Source organism: Fistularia commersonii, chromosome 12 (genome assembly GCF_037954325.1).
Source record: "Fistularia commersonii isolate RoL2024-O1a breed Wild chromosome 12, RoL_Fcom_v1.0, whole genome shotgun sequence".
In the NCBI taxonomy this organism is placed as follows: domain Eukaryota; kingdom Metazoa; phylum Chordata; class Actinopteri; order Syngnathiformes; family Fistulariidae; genus Fistularia; species Fistularia commersonii.
The window spans coordinates 4,013,759-4,030,759 of NC_141295.1; the positions used below are offsets into that span (position 1 = coordinate 4,013,759).

Genomic DNA, 17,001 nt, shown 5'->3' on the forward strand with positions numbered 1-17,001 from the left:
ATGTGGTGAGGATGGGGCATGTGGGCGACCTTCAGGTTTGATTGTCAGGCAGCTGAGTGGTTGTTCCTGCGTTCCTGTCAGGAGTGTCATCACCTGTGTGACGGGGCTGCACCGTGACGTGCACGATCTTGACTAATGGCTGCACACACACACACACACACACATACATAATGGTGGTGGAAAATGATCAGTCACCAGTTTCTTTGATATACTCTGAAATGTTCTGGAGATAAAAGTTGGACTGAGATGATTTGGACATGATGGTGAAGATCTAGGTTGCATGTTCTTGGGTCATTGGTCATGTGATGCCCAAATTGTTGCTACCATGCTAGCGCTCCCTTGGATAAGATAAGATAAGATAAGATAAGATAAGATAAGATAAGAACAACTTTATTTATCGCGAAGGAAATTGTTGTGCTAGAGTTTCAAGCAAGAGCAATATCGTAGCATAACATTACGCTGCCACCTGCTCCTGAAGCATGGCGTTAGCTGAGGATGCTAACACCAATAATGTAAAAACTTCTTCCACCAGAGAAGATAGAAGTGTCTACTGACTGTAATAATATGTAATATGTTTGTTTATATGTAAAAAAAAAAACAACCCTTTTGTTTGTGTTGGCGTCTTTGGTGAGATATATTTGTGTGTCATCAGCATAGCAACGGAGATTTTTGGATCTGCATTCAGAGGAAAACGTATGGCGCTTTTTGTCCCATCGTTTCGTAGTAGTTCCTCGATGTGGGCGGAGCCGCCGCCATCAACCCCACCATGAAGTTGTTTCCAACGCACGAAGGTACGGAAAGAAGGTGGCGTGAAACGCAGCCATGCAGGATGTGTCTATTTTCGTTGATTATCTAATTGCCGCCGTCCAATGGCTGCGTCCTGCAGCTCCTCGTTGCCAAGGAAACAAAGTGTGTGTAATCATTACTGCCTGTGGTTTCTCCATGACCCGACTGAACCGCCGCCATGGAACTCTTCTTTTTGTTTTTCCCTTCACATATGCACTTTTTTTGTTGTCGTTTTAGTAATAATTATTCCTTTGTTCATTCATCACTGCTTATCCTGCGTTCAGGGTCGCTAACCGTCGCCCTTTATCGTTATCTTTACATTGCAGCGCAGTCTTTACGCTAACAGGCTTATATCAGGGTAATATGTGTCCAACAGCAGGTTGTCAGGGAAAAGGAAGTAGACTTATATTCAGGATAGAGTAACCGTGTCCGTGGGACTGTCGTCAATCGGTTGCGATTCGAGCGAGATCCACGATCGGGAGGCGGCGGAAGGGTACGTGAAGCCTCACAAAGCGATATCGATTGTTTTTCTTCTATCGCGTCTTCAAAATAAGCGCCCGGCTTGAGTTTGAGCGACGAGAAGCGGCTGGTCTGCGGCCTTTTCACAAGCCATTAGCTTCGGCGAGGCGATTACGGCGCACCAGGGTCCGACAGCCGATCGGGGATCGATGGGGAGGCTCTTAACCTGACAGGGACGCATTTAGAGAACGCCCTGCATCTGCTTCAATGGTGTATTGAGTCAAATGGGGGGGTCGCCATGGCAACGTCTTCCTTTTATGGAAGTCATTCAAACAAACAAACAAATCGCGAGGCTGCCAGATGTCGGCAACGGAAGCAGCGGGCTCCGGTGGCGTTTGCCAATCTGTGCGTTAGCATGTCGCTAACCAGTTGTCAAGCATCGCTAATGGTGTTTAGCGGAGCTGTGAGGGAAAACACAGAATGAACGAATGACTTTTCAATCTTGCAAAAATGTTGGTTTTAACATTAGCGTCAGAAGATGCTACGTCAAAAAGAATAGCCGTGAATAGAAATGTGAGCCGTGTCTGGCCGTTTCAACCAAAAATAACTCGGCCAATCAGATCGCAGGACTGTCTTTGTACCACGAAGGGGCCAATGGGATCGCTCGGCGCCAAAAAATCTGACCCGGATCCCTGTGACGTTATCAATAATTGCCCAATAAAATGTCGAATAACCTCTTGTAGCTTGTCGCTAACCAGCGCCGCCGCTAGCAAGCGCGACCTTGCAACCCCACATTCACACGTAGACTAGTTGGGCAAACTCCCACGGCCCCTTGAGGACCCTCCCAAAGGTATAGAGCTGAAGAAACTGTTTAATTTTATTTTATTTCATTTTATTTCACAAGAAATAACACACTTATGGCTGAAATAACTCATACCCCAAACCCCACCCCCTCCCTCCCCTCTGCTGTTTGTACAAAATGCTCTTGTCCCCATGTAGCTCGTCGCTAATGAAACAAAACAAGCGGCAAAAAAATGCTAATTTAGAAACGTCGTGGCGCTCGCAGCCCGCATTCGCTGTCACGGAGTCATGTGATCGAGGACGGGGTCGTGGTGCTCGTGCCGCCGCTAATGCGCTAAGGTGTTAATAACAAACACATTTAGCTCGTTTTGATTGACAGGTCACATATTGGCCTGCATCTATAACTGGTTTCTATAAATATATATTTTTGAATATCTACTTTGGAACGAAGATCCCTTCAACTGAAAGCTCCTCCGGCTTTTTGACCGCCAGCGTGTCCGCAACAGCGTGTAGTCGTACCGTTGTGCGCTGTTGCTAGGTGATACCACCTGGTTTCCATAGTAAGTGCGTTGTAAACAAAGAGCTGCTACAACAGTTATTGTATTTATACATATATATAAAAAAATATGTATGTATATATATATATATATGTATAAAAGGACAATAAATCCAGTTGTGAGTTTTTTTGGGATGCACACTCCGGGTTTTCTCCTGGCCTGTGATGGTACGCCTTCCTCGCTCCGCCGCCGGGACCTGAAACGGAGGAAGCTAGTTAGCTTCGCAATGCTAACTCCGTCTCGCAAATTTGTCTTCACCCTCGCTTTGGGTTAACAGCGTTTCTCCTAAGCATGAGTTAGCGTTAGCTGTGGCCATCATTGCCAGATTGAAAATCACCCCCTGAAGACTTGGGATTGATTTAGCCGCTCGCCATGATGATGCTTTAATGAAACGGCGCTGCGGGGGAACCCTACCGCCATGTGTCTCACCCCAGCGATGTCATTTTAATGGCGTCCCTGACTGATTTCTTGCAGCCATATTTGAAATGTAACTCCGTCGTGAATTGGAAAAAAATCATTATAATCCGATCAGATGTTATTACAGTTATTAGACTGTTATTACACTGTTGTTACACTGTCATTACACTGTTATTGTTATTACATATGGGGTCAAGGGTCGGCGCCTCACCGTTCACAGCAGGGAGCAGGGCTTCTTCTTGGTCTTGGTGGGCGGCGGGCAAAGCACAGCGCGGATGGCCTCGTCGAACACCGTCTTCAGGCCACGCTGGGTCAAAGCCGAGCACTCCAGGTACTTTACTGCGTCTGCACGGCGTGCGACGGGTAGGGGGGTGAAAAAAAAAAAAAAAAAACGCAGATCAAAACACGTTCGTGCCGCTTCTCCGGGCGCCGCTTTTGGCACTGACCTATCTCCTTGGCGAGCGCGAGGCCCTGAGGGTAGGTGATGGGCGCCAGCTTCTTCTCCTTCAGCTTCTCGATGGTCTCCTTCTCGTCCCTCAGGTCCAGCTTGGTTCCCACCAGGATGATGGGCGTGGAGGGGCAGTGGTGGCGCACCTCCGGGTACCACTAGGGGGTGGAATTGGGGGGTCAAAACATTTCAAACTACCATTTCGGGGCTGTCAAAGCCTAGCGTCAATTACACGGTAATAAGCGTGTAATAAACATGTAATAACGAGTTAATAACCGTTTTCCGTCGTTATTGTCTTTTAATCCGAACTCTCACTGCACCTCTTCTGCCACGTCTGTCAATCAAATCACGGATTTCATCTGTTCACTTCAATTCCTGAATTTAAATTTTTTTTTTTTAAAGGTCAGCCATATTTTACTGGCTTCTTCATCTGCCGTCCTCCATTTTTGTAGTTTTTCTGTTGCAAATCAAGACTGACCTTGGCTCGGACGTTCTCGTACGACGCCGGGCTCACCAGGGAGAAGCAAATCAGGAAAACGTCCTGCAGGGGGAAAGAGAGAGGAGACGTAGTACTGCAGTACATGTACCTTGAAAAGTACTTTGTAGTACTTGGTGTAAAACCATGAATATTCAAACACCTGAGCTAGTCGCGCATTAGCTAATATTGTTTTAGCATGCTAGCATCACATGTGTGACTTCTCGTTGCATGATAACATGCTTTGTTTGAAATGTTTAGACTGCACACACACACACACACACACACACACGTACACACACACACACACACACGCACACACACACACACAGACCATTCGTTTGATCTGACACTCCTCGCTATGAGATTGTGCGATTTGTAATCAGTGAGAAAAAAGTGAGACGAGGGCGTATCAGCTAATCTTCACGCTTCTCCAGACGTGTGTGTGTACACACACTCGTCTGTGTGTGTGTGTGTGTACCGTCTGTGGGTAGGAAAGGGGGCGGAGCCTGTCGTAGTCCTCTTGCCCGGCTGTGTCCCAAAGGCCCAGATTGACGGGCTTGCTGTCAACCATCACGTTGGCCGAGTAGTTGTCGAACCTTGGTCGGGCCGGAAAAAACAAAACACTTTCAAAACCAATATCATTAATTATCAATGACCTCATTGTCAGTCAATGATTGAAAGGAATCGATCAAATCGGGAGCAGCAAGTAGCAACAGTGCCCTCTAGTGGTGAACATTGGTACTGCAACTCAACACTTGGGCTGTTTTCTTCCCCTCACGCTACTTTGATTAACACACACAGACACACACACACACACACAGACACACACACACATACCCACACACATGCACGCACGCACATTTTTTAGCAACTTCCTGTTCGGCTGTAGCGCAATTGCAGCCTTTGAAATCTTCATAGAGATCCTATCGCCTGGATGAATCACTCAGTGTCTTGCCCCCCCACACACACATGGGCGGTAGTGCACCCCCACCCTCTCACTCCACTCTCACTCCCCCCACTCTCACCCTGTCACCCTCTCACTCCCTCCCAACCCTACGCCACTGATGCTCCTTCCCTCTGTTTTTGCTTCTTTTTCAAACTGGTGTGTTTTTGCCCTCGGCTGCCGGTCCCGACCTGCCGCTGAAAAAAGTTCAAACATTTGTGTGCATGCGCATGTGCTTGTGTGTGTGTGTGTGTGTGTGTGTGTGTGTATTGATCATGCATTCACACGCAGCAACTTTAAGTGTTGCAGGTTTACTTGTTGCTTTTTGGTCTTTCCTGCAGCTTCAGGTGAGGGCGAGGGCCCATCCTGAGCCTGCATGTGTGCGCATGTGTGCACGTGCATGTGCATATGTGTGTGTGTGTGTGTGTGTGTGTGTGTGTGTGTCATACTCACACAGTAGGAATGTACTCCCCGGGGAAGGCATTGGTGGTGTAGCTGATGAGGAGGCATGTTTTCCCCACAGCCCTGCAACACACAAGTACAAACACACTCAGCAAGACGTTACAGGCCGCGAGTGTGTGTGAGCGGCAGGAAGTGGCGAGGTGTGTCGCGAGAGGAAGAGGGGAGGCGTCGAAGATTCGCGGCCCTCACTGTGAAAGAGCGTCGAGCAGCAAGTAACATTTTATTTTTATTATTTTAGCTGAAATGCTAATTTGCTACTTGAGGCTTTGCAGCTCATTGGTGGAAGCCGCGCCGTCACACACACACACACACACACACATGCACAAACATACACATGCACACACACGCATCTTGACATCTCCTTTCTGATGGGAGTGACCCTAAATGTGTTTCAAATTGTTTTTTTTCCAAACTCAATGGCTCATCGTGCATCTTTTTCTGCAACTTTCCTGCCTTTTGCAGTTGGACCATGTTAGCGCCCGAAGACGACACCAATCAGGACTTTGCGATTAAAAAAAGACGGGATTCGTAGAGGAGCGCCGATCGACGGAGGTCAAACGGCGTCCGTGACGTTTCGCGTGATGTCATCACGCTTCATTGCCTAGCATGCCTCATAGCATTAGCATTAGCTTAAAAAATGTCTTAAATAACGTGATGCATCAGCGGGCTAATCATGCTAACTGGAGCAAAATGTAGCTGAGTGTGAGTGTGAGTGTGTGTGTGTGTGGGTACGTGTCCTGGGGCATGCTGTGTGACTCAGACAGGAAGTAACCGGTTTCAGAGAAGTAAGTCAGAGCAGAGAAACAGGAAGTGGATCTTCATCCGTATGTTTTTCTACCCAAACTGATTTTCCGTCGCAACGGCTGTTAGAAGAACCAGACTTTTATTTTTGCAAACTTTTCAGACAGGAAGTTGTTCTAACCTGCTTTTTCTATTTGGCTATGTTCTCTCATCTGTCTCCATCAGTCTGTGTGTGTGTGGGTGTGTGTGTGTGCATCCTGGAGCACGGCTTCTGCGACCATTTGAAAAAAAAGGCAGTTTCTATTACATTTTTCAAGTAAAAAACACATGAAATTCATTGTCAGCTTGAGCCCCCCCCCCCAAATAATAAAATAAAATAAAATAAGATAAAATAAAATAAAATATATATATGTATAGTTCCACTAAATTATGTTCGATTTATGTATTTATTTTATTATTTTAAAATGTTCTATTTGGATAAAACATGTATGACTATTAGCAGCAGAGGTGTTAGTATAACGTACTGTTATAGTATAAAGTGTAAATAAACACAGGTGTTTGTCATCTAAAAATCAGCCAAAACAGCAAAAGTAGAAATAAAAAAATTTAAAATGGAATTTAATCAATGAATTCAATTATAACAAATTATTTGATTAAATTTAATCTAATTTAAGTTTTGGAAAATAAAGGGTTCCTTCAGCTTCCTAGGCTTCACGAGGCTTGCTGCTCACAGTGATCTCCTCCCATCCTAGGAGCTTCCTTTTCCCCCTCTACTCTGCTTTCTTCGTATATATAGATAAATATATTTTTACGACATCTGTTGGACCAATGCAAAGACACGTGCACGTCACATTTGATTTCGTGCAGGCGACACAACCAATCACAACAGGCCGCTCCTCGAGGCTGTTGCAACAGCCCCCTAGTGGCTACAACTGGAACTGCACACCACGCTAACAATTTTTTAAAATATTCTTCTTCCGCGTCTCAATCGACGGCTTTGTGACAACAAGCAGAAAATTATTGATACTGATTAATTACTGATTAATTACCGATGTTTGGCTCTAATTGACCGATTCTGGTTTCTGTTGACGTCTCCTCTCAGGTTGAGTTTGTTTTCTCGCAGAGACTAAAAACCTCGCCTCTGGTGCTTCGCCGCCGCTGCCGTTTTATCTCCACTATTGTGACATGTGCACGCTAACACACTTCTCACACACGCAAATACGCACACACACATTCAGAGGAGTGTGTGTGGGGGGGGGATCCCCCCCCCTTGAACCCGGCTGTGCAGAAACTTCCTCTTTTCAGTTTCCGTTATCATGACAAGCAATGAGCGGCTTGCCAGGAAGAGGATGAAGCAGGCCGATATGGACGGCAGGAGTGGCGGCGGCGTATCCGAGCCCCCCCGCCGCCGCCACCGCCACCGCCGCCGCCGCCGCCGCCGCCACCCCTTCTTTGGACGCCTCCAGCCGCACCTCGAACCCCCCCACTCCCATCCCCACCCAAGGATGCGTCGTCTTTTCACCCATCCACTCCCTCCCTGCATTTAGCGCCTCCGCGTTTCTGCGATTTCCTGCAAGTCGAGGCCTGCATACACACACACACACACACACACACAAACACACACACACACACACGCTCCCAAACGAAACCATCAAACACAGTTTGAGAAATGCCAACAGGGCTAGTAGAAGTAGTGAAGTTTGTGAAGTAGAACCAACACCGTTACTTTGTTTTACCCCAATAGGTTATCACTCTTGACACACACACACACACACACACACACACACACACGAGACGGCGTGAGCAGGTTGAGCAGGCCGCCCCGCCGCTCGAACCCGGGCTCCGGAGCTTTGTAGCAAAGAGAAGGAAAGTGTCTGCGTACCCGTCTCCCACGACCACACACTTGATCGCCTGCATCCTGTCGCGCTTGCCGTCGCCCTGCACTGACGGCGGCGGCGCCGAGGGAGGAGGGTTAAGACGCCCAGATCGGCGTGAAACTTGGAAACGTGAAACAGGAAACTGTAACACACCTCCCGCCTCACTCCCTCCACCCCTCCGCTGCTGCGTTCTCTCTCTCTCCTCCCCCATTTTTGCACCCTGTCGTTCAACAAGACAGGATTTGTGCAAAAAACAAATTGATGCATCGTGTGTGTGTGTGTGTGTGAGATGTAGTTATTGCAGTCGTGCATCCACGTGCACGTGTGCATGAAGCAGCGACATTTCATTTTCTTAATTGTTTTTTTCCCCACTTTGCCTTATCTGTGTTTATTTAGTGGCTTTAGCATAATGCTTACGAGCAGCATTTTAATTTAAATGTGCTTTTAACAAAACAACAAAAAAAAACCGAATGAAATAAATTAATTTACTATATAAAGTGAATGATAGAGAATTTTGTAAAATGTTAATAATATAATTAAAAATAAAATGTTTTTTTAAACAATTTAAAATGAACATTTTAAGTTGTAAAAATAAAAAAACACGCTACTAGCAATTGTGCCAAAATTCTTAATTCTTAAACAATCTACAAAATATATATGTATGTATGTGTATGTATGTATATATATATATATATATATATATATATATATCACTATAATCACTATAATCAATATACATATATATATACATAGATATAATGTATATATATCTATGTATATATACATATACATCTATATACATACATAGGGACTTAGCAGAAGGACTTAGCATCATGCTGTAGCATCATGCTAACATGGCAGCAAACTGCGAATATATCTGTATTTATAATGTAGCCCAAGAAGTAGATATAATAAACTTATAAGAATAAATGAAGTTTATGATGGAGGATTTGGGAAATGCTAATCATACTATAAAAAACAAAGTGCTACAAGTAATAACACCAAAATTATGGATTAATATTCGAATTATGTATGTTTTAATATCCATGTATATATAAATAGAGGAAGAGAGACTAATGATGAAAAGCCAATGCATTTGTAGCTGATTTCACTGGATTATTATTAAACCCGAAATTTGATTAAACCTCAAGTCAAACTAAAAAATGTACAATGTATTTTATATATATATATATATATATATATATATATATATATATATATATATATATATGTATAAAGCGATAACCCTGCCAAGAGCGCAGGAAGTGAACAAATATTTCAAAATAAAACCGAGATTCTCAGACAATGGATGGAACAGATAATTTAGACGTTGAAATTGATGACATCAATCTATCAGTCAATCAATCAATAAATAAACTATTTAAACAACAACTAGATGTAATGTCGCTATTTGACCACTAGATGGCACTGTTTCCCAACTGACGATGCAGCCTCAGGTTTTCAGCCTGAAACCAGCAGGAATAACCAGGTAATAACTAGTATCTAGGAAAAAAAATAAACATTTAACCATCAGATTGTTTATATATTTATATGTTTTTTTTTTTCTCTTCCAGACTCACGCCTTCAAAATGGAAGACTGCATGAATTATTATAAATCCTTTCTCCACTGTCCATCCACATTTACGTGTTTGGTATTGTTATTCATTTATCATCATTATTATTATTATTATTATTATTATTATTATTATTATTATCATTATTTTCATTTTTTTCATTGTGATTATAGTGAATGTCCAAAGTGGATTTTATTTCATTCATTCATTCATTCATTCATTCATTCATTCATTCATTCATTCATTCATTCACAGATCAGATGTAGACATGCAATGGTTTATTAACAAGAGAAAAAAATGATTAATTTTCTTTCTCTCTTGAAGAACAGGGTGTCCAACCTCCCTCTTTTGACACTTCCTGGGCTGTGCTCCGCCGCCGCCCATTTGAACCACCTAACCAACGAAAGAGGACGTTGCTGATTTCCTTGTGCGGCAGATTACAAAGCGGCGATGACGCAGTGACACCGGTGGCGAGAAGAGTTCCAAGGCGAAGGGTTGAAGCGCGGCGTTTGCAAATCACCGCTGCGCATCTGCGTCCGACCGACCGGATCCCGATGACTGATTTCAAGATGGGTGAGACTCCGCTCGGCTCTTTAAGCACCCACGTCTTCATCTGATTTAGCGAGAAACGCGTTAGCGGCTTTTCTTGATCGATAACCTTGACCCTCATTGGATGCCCGCAGCACTAGAGTGGGCTAATAGCACTTTAGCACTCGATCAGCTGATGCTCAACCGGTTGGCCTCGAAGATTTTTAAAGACTACAACAACAGGATGCTGAAAACAGGAAGTGAGAGCGCTCTGGATGAGCTGAGATAAAAACAACCAAAAAGGCAGGGTGGTATCGGGAGATAAAGGTGAATTGAGAAGAATGTGATTTAGGCTACCAAAAGGGGCAAGAGGGTCAGAAGGTACCGTTAAGCGATGAAGAGAGGTGACTTTCCCGAAATGAGGGTATGCCTACTTTCAAAATCCAGTCTCGCCGCCCCCTCCATGCACAGGGTGAGGAAGTTGTTGCGGTGTCTGTAAGCGGAACAAGGCATGCGTATGATCCCCCGCACAAGTCGACCAAACTTCCAACTCCGCCGGGCAGATGTCCTTTGGTCATCTGGAGGCTAAAAAAACGAAGAAAAATGCCTCTGTGAGGTGATTCTCTATGCCGATGATGTTCTATGTTGCTCTCGCTCAAGGGATTAGCTCTGTCTCACTTGAAGATGTTGTTGTGTTTGCGGTTTCCTGCAGTCTTTTTTTTTTTGGGGGGGGGGGTGTTACCAGCTTGATTTTCTTGAGAACAACCACAATACCCCTTGGTGTTTCCGTAGTACTAATAGCGGTACAGCAGGAACTGATGTCGCTTTAGATCTCGGTCCTTCACCGGCAGCTCAACGCTAAAGACTTTACATTACAATCATTTGGCAGACGCTTTTATCCAAAGCGACTTACAAGAAGTGCAATTCAGTCACTGAAGATCCGAAGTACCAGTAGTCGGAAGTCAGAAGTGACCACTCAACTAAATAGCCAGAAGTTCATCGTTAATCTTCATCTGGAGGCTGAGTGGGATTAGTAGGGTAGTGCTTGGTGAAGAGGTATGTTTTCAGCTTACAGCGATATATGGGCAGCAACCCCGCTGTTCTGACGTTTTTTGGGAGTTCGTTCCACCGCTGAGGAGCCGAGACCGGTTCGATCGGTGGGGCTCCGACGGATGGGGTGGACGGTTGCCTGGAGGTGGCAGATCGGAGTGGACGGGGCAAGACATGTAGCTTAACCATATCCTGGAGAAGAGACGGAGCTGTCCTGTTCACTCCCCGGTAGGCGAGCACCAGGGACTTGTACTTGACGTGGGCGGCTACCGGGAGCCGGCGTAGGGACATAAGAACGGGAGTTGTGTGAGAGAATTTGGGACGGTTTCTGAATAAGCCCCAGAAGCGTGATAGTCACCTCGGGCACCGGCAAGGAGGGAGTTGCAGTCGTCCAGACCAGAGATGATAAGAGCCACGATAAGTGTCTGCGCTGTAGAGAATGATGCATGACGTTGCCCCTTTGCCGCCCCACGCAGTTTCCTCGGATTTCAGCGCCGCTGAGAAAATGGAGCTGGAGAACATCAAGATGTACAAGAGGGACCTCCTGGACGACATTCAGGTAGGTTCCACCCGGAGCTCCCCCTGTTCAACCCGACGCCACCTCGCTGACGCCGTCTCCCGGGTTCCTTCCGTGTCCAGAAACTGAAACTGGAGATCGACGGGATCATGGCCGACATACTCAGCTTCGGGTCCGGGGAGGAAAGGTGAGCTTCACCTTCAACATCCACCTTTGCCACAGATTCAAAATCGATATTTCCCGATTTAATTATCTGGCTTGCGTTCTGGAAGTGTCCGTCTGCATCTCCTGGGGTTTCTTCGATTGCCCGACGTGGGATTAGCTCTTATCAGACGGAGCGAACTTCCGTGTAGATCGGAACTTTTCCTGTTTCCGGGAATTCATGACGACGTCAAGGCTTTTGATGAACTGGTGTTTGTGTGCTTGCTAGCAGACCGATCAGACGAGTTCACCTGTCGTTTTCTATTTTTCAGCAAAACCACGGAGAGGGGGAAGAGGTTCTCAATCGGGAAGAAGAAATTCAACATGGAGCCCAAAAAGGTCAGCACTGAGAGTTTCTCCGGTATCTCCTCGACAAGGCTCTGATTTTCCTCCAGCGGGTCCTTCGAAGCTACAGGAAGCAGCTCCGGCCCATCAAGGCACACTTCTTGTTTCACACTTCCTGTGACATCATGCTATCTGCGGTTATCCGGGGCAGGCAGAGCTCTTGCGGGTGGACCGGGTCCCTCTAAGACCTCTCCAGACTGATTTCAAGACCAGAAACCATTTTGAAGTACCTTTTTTGGGGTATTTTTACAGAATCTGCAGGACTTCTATACATTCTGCAGGTGTTGTGTGTACAAACGTACCCTTCGGTAAACCAGAGATGTATTTTTACATCCCGTTCCCGTCGGGACCGCGCCAAAAAAAGAAAGCGGAATTGAGATTTGTTTTGAGCAATCGGCCAAACACAAGCTCTTCTGGACTCCGCGGGCGTCGGGTAAGCGGTTGGGGAAGGTGCAGGGGGTTGAGGTCATTCTGAAACCCAGCTGTTCCAGGCACAAGTGCGCACGCGTTGGCCAAAGCGTTGCATTAGCTAATGCCTCTTTCCGCACGTGAGGTGCCTCCGCATGCAATCGGCTCGGCAAAAAAAGCTCAAACTGCAACTGTGTGTTCTTGCAGGGTATGAGCTACCTGGTGGAGAACAAGCTACTCGCCGGAACCGCCGATTCCACGGCCGCGTTCCTCTACAAGGAGGAGGGACTCAGCAAGACGGCCATTGGAGAGTTCCTGGGAGAAAGGTGAGCGTGGGGTTGAGGAGATGGACCAGAGGCACCATAAGGGAGGGGAAGGTCAGGGGACTCGGCGGGGTCAAGGAAGGGGAAAAGGTCCTGGATAAAGGACGGAGGTATGCTCCTGAAGGGGAGCTGAGAACCTGGATTCTAATGTCTTCCACCATCTCCGTCACAGAGAGGACTTCCACCTGCAGACGCTGAAGGCCTTCGTGGAGCTGCACGAGTTCTCCGACCTCAACCTGGTCCAAGCCCTCAGGTCAGCCCTGATTGACCTCTTGTGATCCCCAGTCCTCCAGATGTGGAGCTCTGCTATGTTAGCTAACCATCCAAGTTAGCTAGCAAAAGCCCTACCCCTTTTTCATGGGGAAACTTTCCCTCCAGGCTAACATCAACTACACTGCAACACTGATTGGCAAGTCGATGCTAGCGGAAGCACACAAACTGTTGGCTCAAGATAATGTCCGCTAGTGGATACGATTGTATATTAGCATAGCGATGGTGTTTGAGGAATAAGAACAAGGATTTAGGATGAGAGGTTTTAGTTTTAGTTTGATTAAATACTGTGTCGTCAACTCTGACAGGCAGTTCCTGTGGAGTTTCCGTCTGCCCGGCGAAGCTCAGAAGATCGACCGCATGATGGAAGCCTTCGCTACGCGCTACTGCGACTGCAACCCGCACGTCTTCCAGTCGACAGGTGAGCTTCGCCCGGTGAACATTTTTGCGCTTCTTCAGCAACGAGGCGGTGACTTTCATTTCCTCTTCTCCCGCCCGGTGTTCCCTCGCAACACCAGACACTTGCTACATCCTGTCGTTCGCCATCATCATGCTAAACACCAGCCTCCACAACCCCAACGTGAAAGACAAGACCACCCTGGAACGCTTCATCTCCATGAACCGGGGCATCAACAACGGGGGCGACCTGCCCAACGACCTGCTCCTGGTGAGAACCTTTTTACGCCCCGAAAATGGAATCGTGGCCGAAGGGGAAGGAACTAGCATGTGCATGTCGTGGTGACCAACTCGAGTTGACCAGAGATGAATGGCACCTGAATGTTGGGGATGATAACTTGTGTCCTCAAGTGGGGACAGTGGACTTATGTTGCTAAATTAAGCCTCGATGTCCTCAAACAAGCGCTTCCGAATCAACAGCATTGTCTTGGCTCCCTTTGTTTTACACCACGGTGACTTGCTCCTGTTAGCACTAGCGGTGTCCTCGTACAAGGACAGACAGAGGGTTGAACTGAGTACCATTTAGCAAATTAGCCAACCATTTATCCGACCTCTCCGCTCTCCTTTGCATAGAAACTTTACGAGAGCATCCGAAACGAGCCTTTCAAAATCCCAGATGACGACGGGAACGACCTCACACACACCTTCTTCAACCCCGACAGGGAAGGCTGGCTCCTCAAACTGGGTGAGACCGTTGCTCCAAAACAAAGGTGTGGGGAATTATAGGTAAACAAGAACTCCAAACATGAGGTTCTGTGCGAGGGAGAGTACCATCCTGGGAATGGCCTCTTGTGTCCTGTCAAACCACAAGGATAAACTGCACTGTAAGGCTAAAGCTATAAAGAAAAAATTGGACAAAAGCGCTAACGCTAATGTTTACATCTGGTCTATCGGGTCTGTTTGGGAGCAGCTGAGAGGTTTGATCAGCTCTCCGCCAAGTCACTGCCAAGTTCCCTGGCGGGGAACAAAAAGAAGACGGGAAACAGTGGCGGACTAGCACGCGGGAAGGTCAGAAGCTAACAGAAGCTAACAGAAGCTAACTGGTAATGGTCCCTTGTGTCCCGTCAAACCACAAGGATAAACTGCACTGTAAGGCTAAAGCTATAAAGAAAAAAAATTGGACAAAAGCGCTAACGCTAATGTTTACATCTGGTCTATCGGGTCTGTTTGGGAGCAGCTGAGAGGTTTGATCAGCTCTCCGCCAAGTCACTGCCAAGTTTCCTGGCGGGGAACAAAAAGAAGACGGGAAACAGTGGCGGACTAGCACGCGGGAAGGTCAGAAGCTAACACGGATCGTCACTGGTTCTTGACCTTTCGGTGTTTCCCGGGTCTTTCAGGAGGCCGAGTGAAGACATGGAAGAGGCGATGGTTCATCCTGACGGACAACTGCCTCTACTATTTTGAGTTCACCACCGTAAGGCCTAAGTTGACAATTACTTTGGTCCGCCGGCAACGATGTGACACCGACGCAGATCAGATTATGGTGAATCTCTAATTCGAATATCTCTTGGTCCGCCCGTAGGACAAGGAACCCATTGGCATCATCCCGTTGGAGAACCTCTGCGTCCGGGAGGTGCCGTATACACGCAAGCCGGTGAGACACTTCCCTTAGCCTCCGCTTTCCAAGACGAAACTCACCCAAGAGAGCTGAACAAGGAAGCCTTCCTACGGTGATGCCGATCGCGGTTTCTGCTGTTGTCTAGTACTGCCTGGAGCTCTACAACCCCACCAGCGGCAGGAAGATCAAGGCATGCAAGACGGAGACGTGCGGACGGGTGGTGGAGGGGAAACACCAGTCCTACACCATCTCTGCCTCCAGCCCCACGGAGAGGGACTCCTGGATCGAGGCCATCAGGTCAGAACCTTAATTTTATCTTCTTATAAAAGCCCAATGACTTCAAATATTGGGGGTCTGACTTGTACACTTGTCCACCACGTCGCCATGGACGCCCAGCAGAAGGCAGATCTGAGTCTAAAGTAGCATCTTGATAGGTTGGTTTGCAAATACCCGAAATCAGTTGTGGTTTCTTGTTTGCAACCATGAACCCCAAGACAGGAAGTGACATGGTGCGGGACTACAGATTTCTTGAGGGTTCACTTGTTGGCCTTTGGCGACAAGACGGAAACACCCCGTGTATCTGGAAAATTGTTATAGCATCATCTTGATCTGGTTCTAAAACATAATTCGGGTAGACGTTTGTGCTGCCAGGTGTCATTCGCCCATTGGCTTCTTGGGGTGCTGCGAGATAAGACCTTTACTTTGGTTGCCTGGATGTGGTGGCCTGGTGCCTCGAGGGATGTTGGGAGTTTGTAGTCCTTTATCCAGTCGGGTTAGTTTTGCATCCAGCCAACTGTCTGTGGAGGTTCTCAGTCACCCAGATCAAGGTGAATTCTTGTCTTGGCAAGAGTTTCTCGGGCGGGTCGAGGCTTGCAGCCACCGTGACCTCGACCCGCCCAAAACCCTGGTATTTACACTTGGAAACTCCCAAGAGGTCATTAGACCTGAGAGGCCTCTCGAATGACGGGTGAAATGTGAAGAACTCAAGTCCAGTTGCCAAGACAAGAAGATTTCCGCAAGAATCCAGCTAACTAGTTTGACATGCTCCCGATGCAAACCGCCCTCATACTCACTGCCAATTGCCCGTCTCCCCGCAGAGCGAGCATCACCAAGGACCCCTTCTACGACATGGTCTCGGCTCGCAAGAAGAAGGTGATAAACCAGGCGCCCAAAGACTGACCCCGGCCGATCACGCCTGCCACCCGTAGCCCACCGTCGTGGTGGACTGGTTGACTTTTGGACTTGTAGTGCGAGGGTGTGCGCGCACCCTGCGAGACGACCGGCAACGGATGAGGCTCGACTGAGGGGGGGTTTAAAAAACAAAGGACACTCAAAGGAAGTGCTGAAAGAAGGGGTCGCCACTTCTGGTTTGGGCACTCGGTTGGCGGAGGCTCGTATATCCGAGTCCTTCCGTGGAGGAGATGCTGGGGAGCGGCGGATCAGCATCCAGGCAGATTTTGTATGAAACAATAAAAGTGGCGACGAGGCTTGTTTTCGTGCAGCGACGGATTGGGCGAGGTTTCAGATGACTGCGCATCACACTTCCTCTTTCACACTTCCTCTACGAGTGTGTGTGTGTGTGTGTGTGTGTGTGTGTGTGTGTGCGGGGGGGAAGGTGGGGTCCCTCCAAATGTTCAAGCTGATGAGGAATCACATGCTGTGTCCAGACAGAACCCAACCCCTCCTTCCTGAAGTCGCCCCGATGGATAATCCCGGTAATCCTAAAGTCAGCTGCCGCGACATCGGATTCGGACAGGATAGGAAGCGCCGCCGGGCCACTTCCTGCGCCGACTTCCTGTTCC

The 17,001-nt window shown here is 47.3% G+C and overlaps 2 protein-coding genes across 3 annotated transcripts; one reads left to right on the forward strand and one right to left on the reverse strand.

The window, feature by feature from the left end:
* Positions 1 to 2,110: 2,110 nt before the first annotated feature.
* Positions 2,111 to 8,106, reverse strand: rac2 (Rac family small GTPase 2). Its single transcript, XM_086156433.1, has 7 exons — positions 7,975 to 8,106; positions 5,343 to 5,414; positions 4,425 to 4,542; positions 3,947 to 4,009; positions 3,467 to 3,626; positions 3,232 to 3,365; positions 2,111 to 2,799 (listed from the first exon to the last, which is right to left on the reverse strand). The coding sequence occupies exons 1-6, from the start codon at positions 8,007 to 8,009 to the stop codon at positions 3,235 to 3,237; spliced, it is 579 nt and encodes a 192-aa protein (XP_086012559.1). The 5' UTR covers positions 8,010 to 8,106; the 3' UTR covers positions 2,111 to 2,799; positions 3,232 to 3,234.
* Positions 8,107 to 9,973: 1,867 nt separating this feature from the next.
* cyth4b (cytohesin 4b) lies at positions 9,974 to 16,682 on the forward strand. 2 transcript variants are annotated; one of them, XM_086156435.1, is made up of 13 exons: positions 9,974 to 10,116; positions 11,598 to 11,680; positions 11,761 to 11,825; positions 12,112 to 12,178; positions 12,800 to 12,918; positions 13,088 to 13,168; positions 13,494 to 13,606; positions 13,704 to 13,852; positions 14,215 to 14,326; positions 14,979 to 15,055; positions 15,164 to 15,235; positions 15,345 to 15,496; positions 16,297 to 16,682. In XM_086156435.1, exons 1-13 carry the CDS (start codon positions 10,098 to 10,100, stop codon positions 16,376 to 16,378), a joined length of 1,191 nt encoding a protein of 396 aa, XP_086012561.1. In that variant the 5' UTR covers positions 9,974 to 10,097; the 3' UTR covers positions 16,379 to 16,682. The 2 variants fall into 2 exon arrangements, with proteins under 2 accessions (XP_086012561.1, XP_086012562.1); XM_086156436.1 differs by lacking the exon at positions 9,974 to 10,116 and adding an exon at positions 10,615 to 10,687.
* Positions 16,683 to 17,001: the final 319 nt, after the last annotated feature.

Bases quoted from the DNA above. Each gene is read 5' to 3' on its own strand.
- rac2 (XM_086156433.1), bottom strand. From the start codon at position 8,009: ATGCAGGCGATCAAGTGTGTGGTCGTGGGAGACGG. The intron at 5,415-7,974 runs GTACGCAGACAC...TGTGTGTTGCAG, and splicing joins TGTGTGGTCGTGGGAGACGG to GGCTGTGGGGAAAACATGCC. The intron at 4,543-5,342 runs GTGAGTATGACA...GGCCCGACCAAG, and splicing joins GGGGAGTACATTCCTACTGT to GTTCGACAACTACTCGGCCA.
- cyth4b (XM_086156435.1), top strand. The intron at 12,179-12,799 runs GTCAGCACTGAG...GTGTTCTTGCAG, and splicing joins TCAACATGGAGCCCAAAAAG to GGTATGAGCTACCTGGTGGA. The intron at 12,919-13,087 runs GTGAGCGTGGGG...TCTCCGTCACAG, and splicing joins GGAGAGTTCCTGGGAGAAAG to AGAGGACTTCCACCTGCAGA.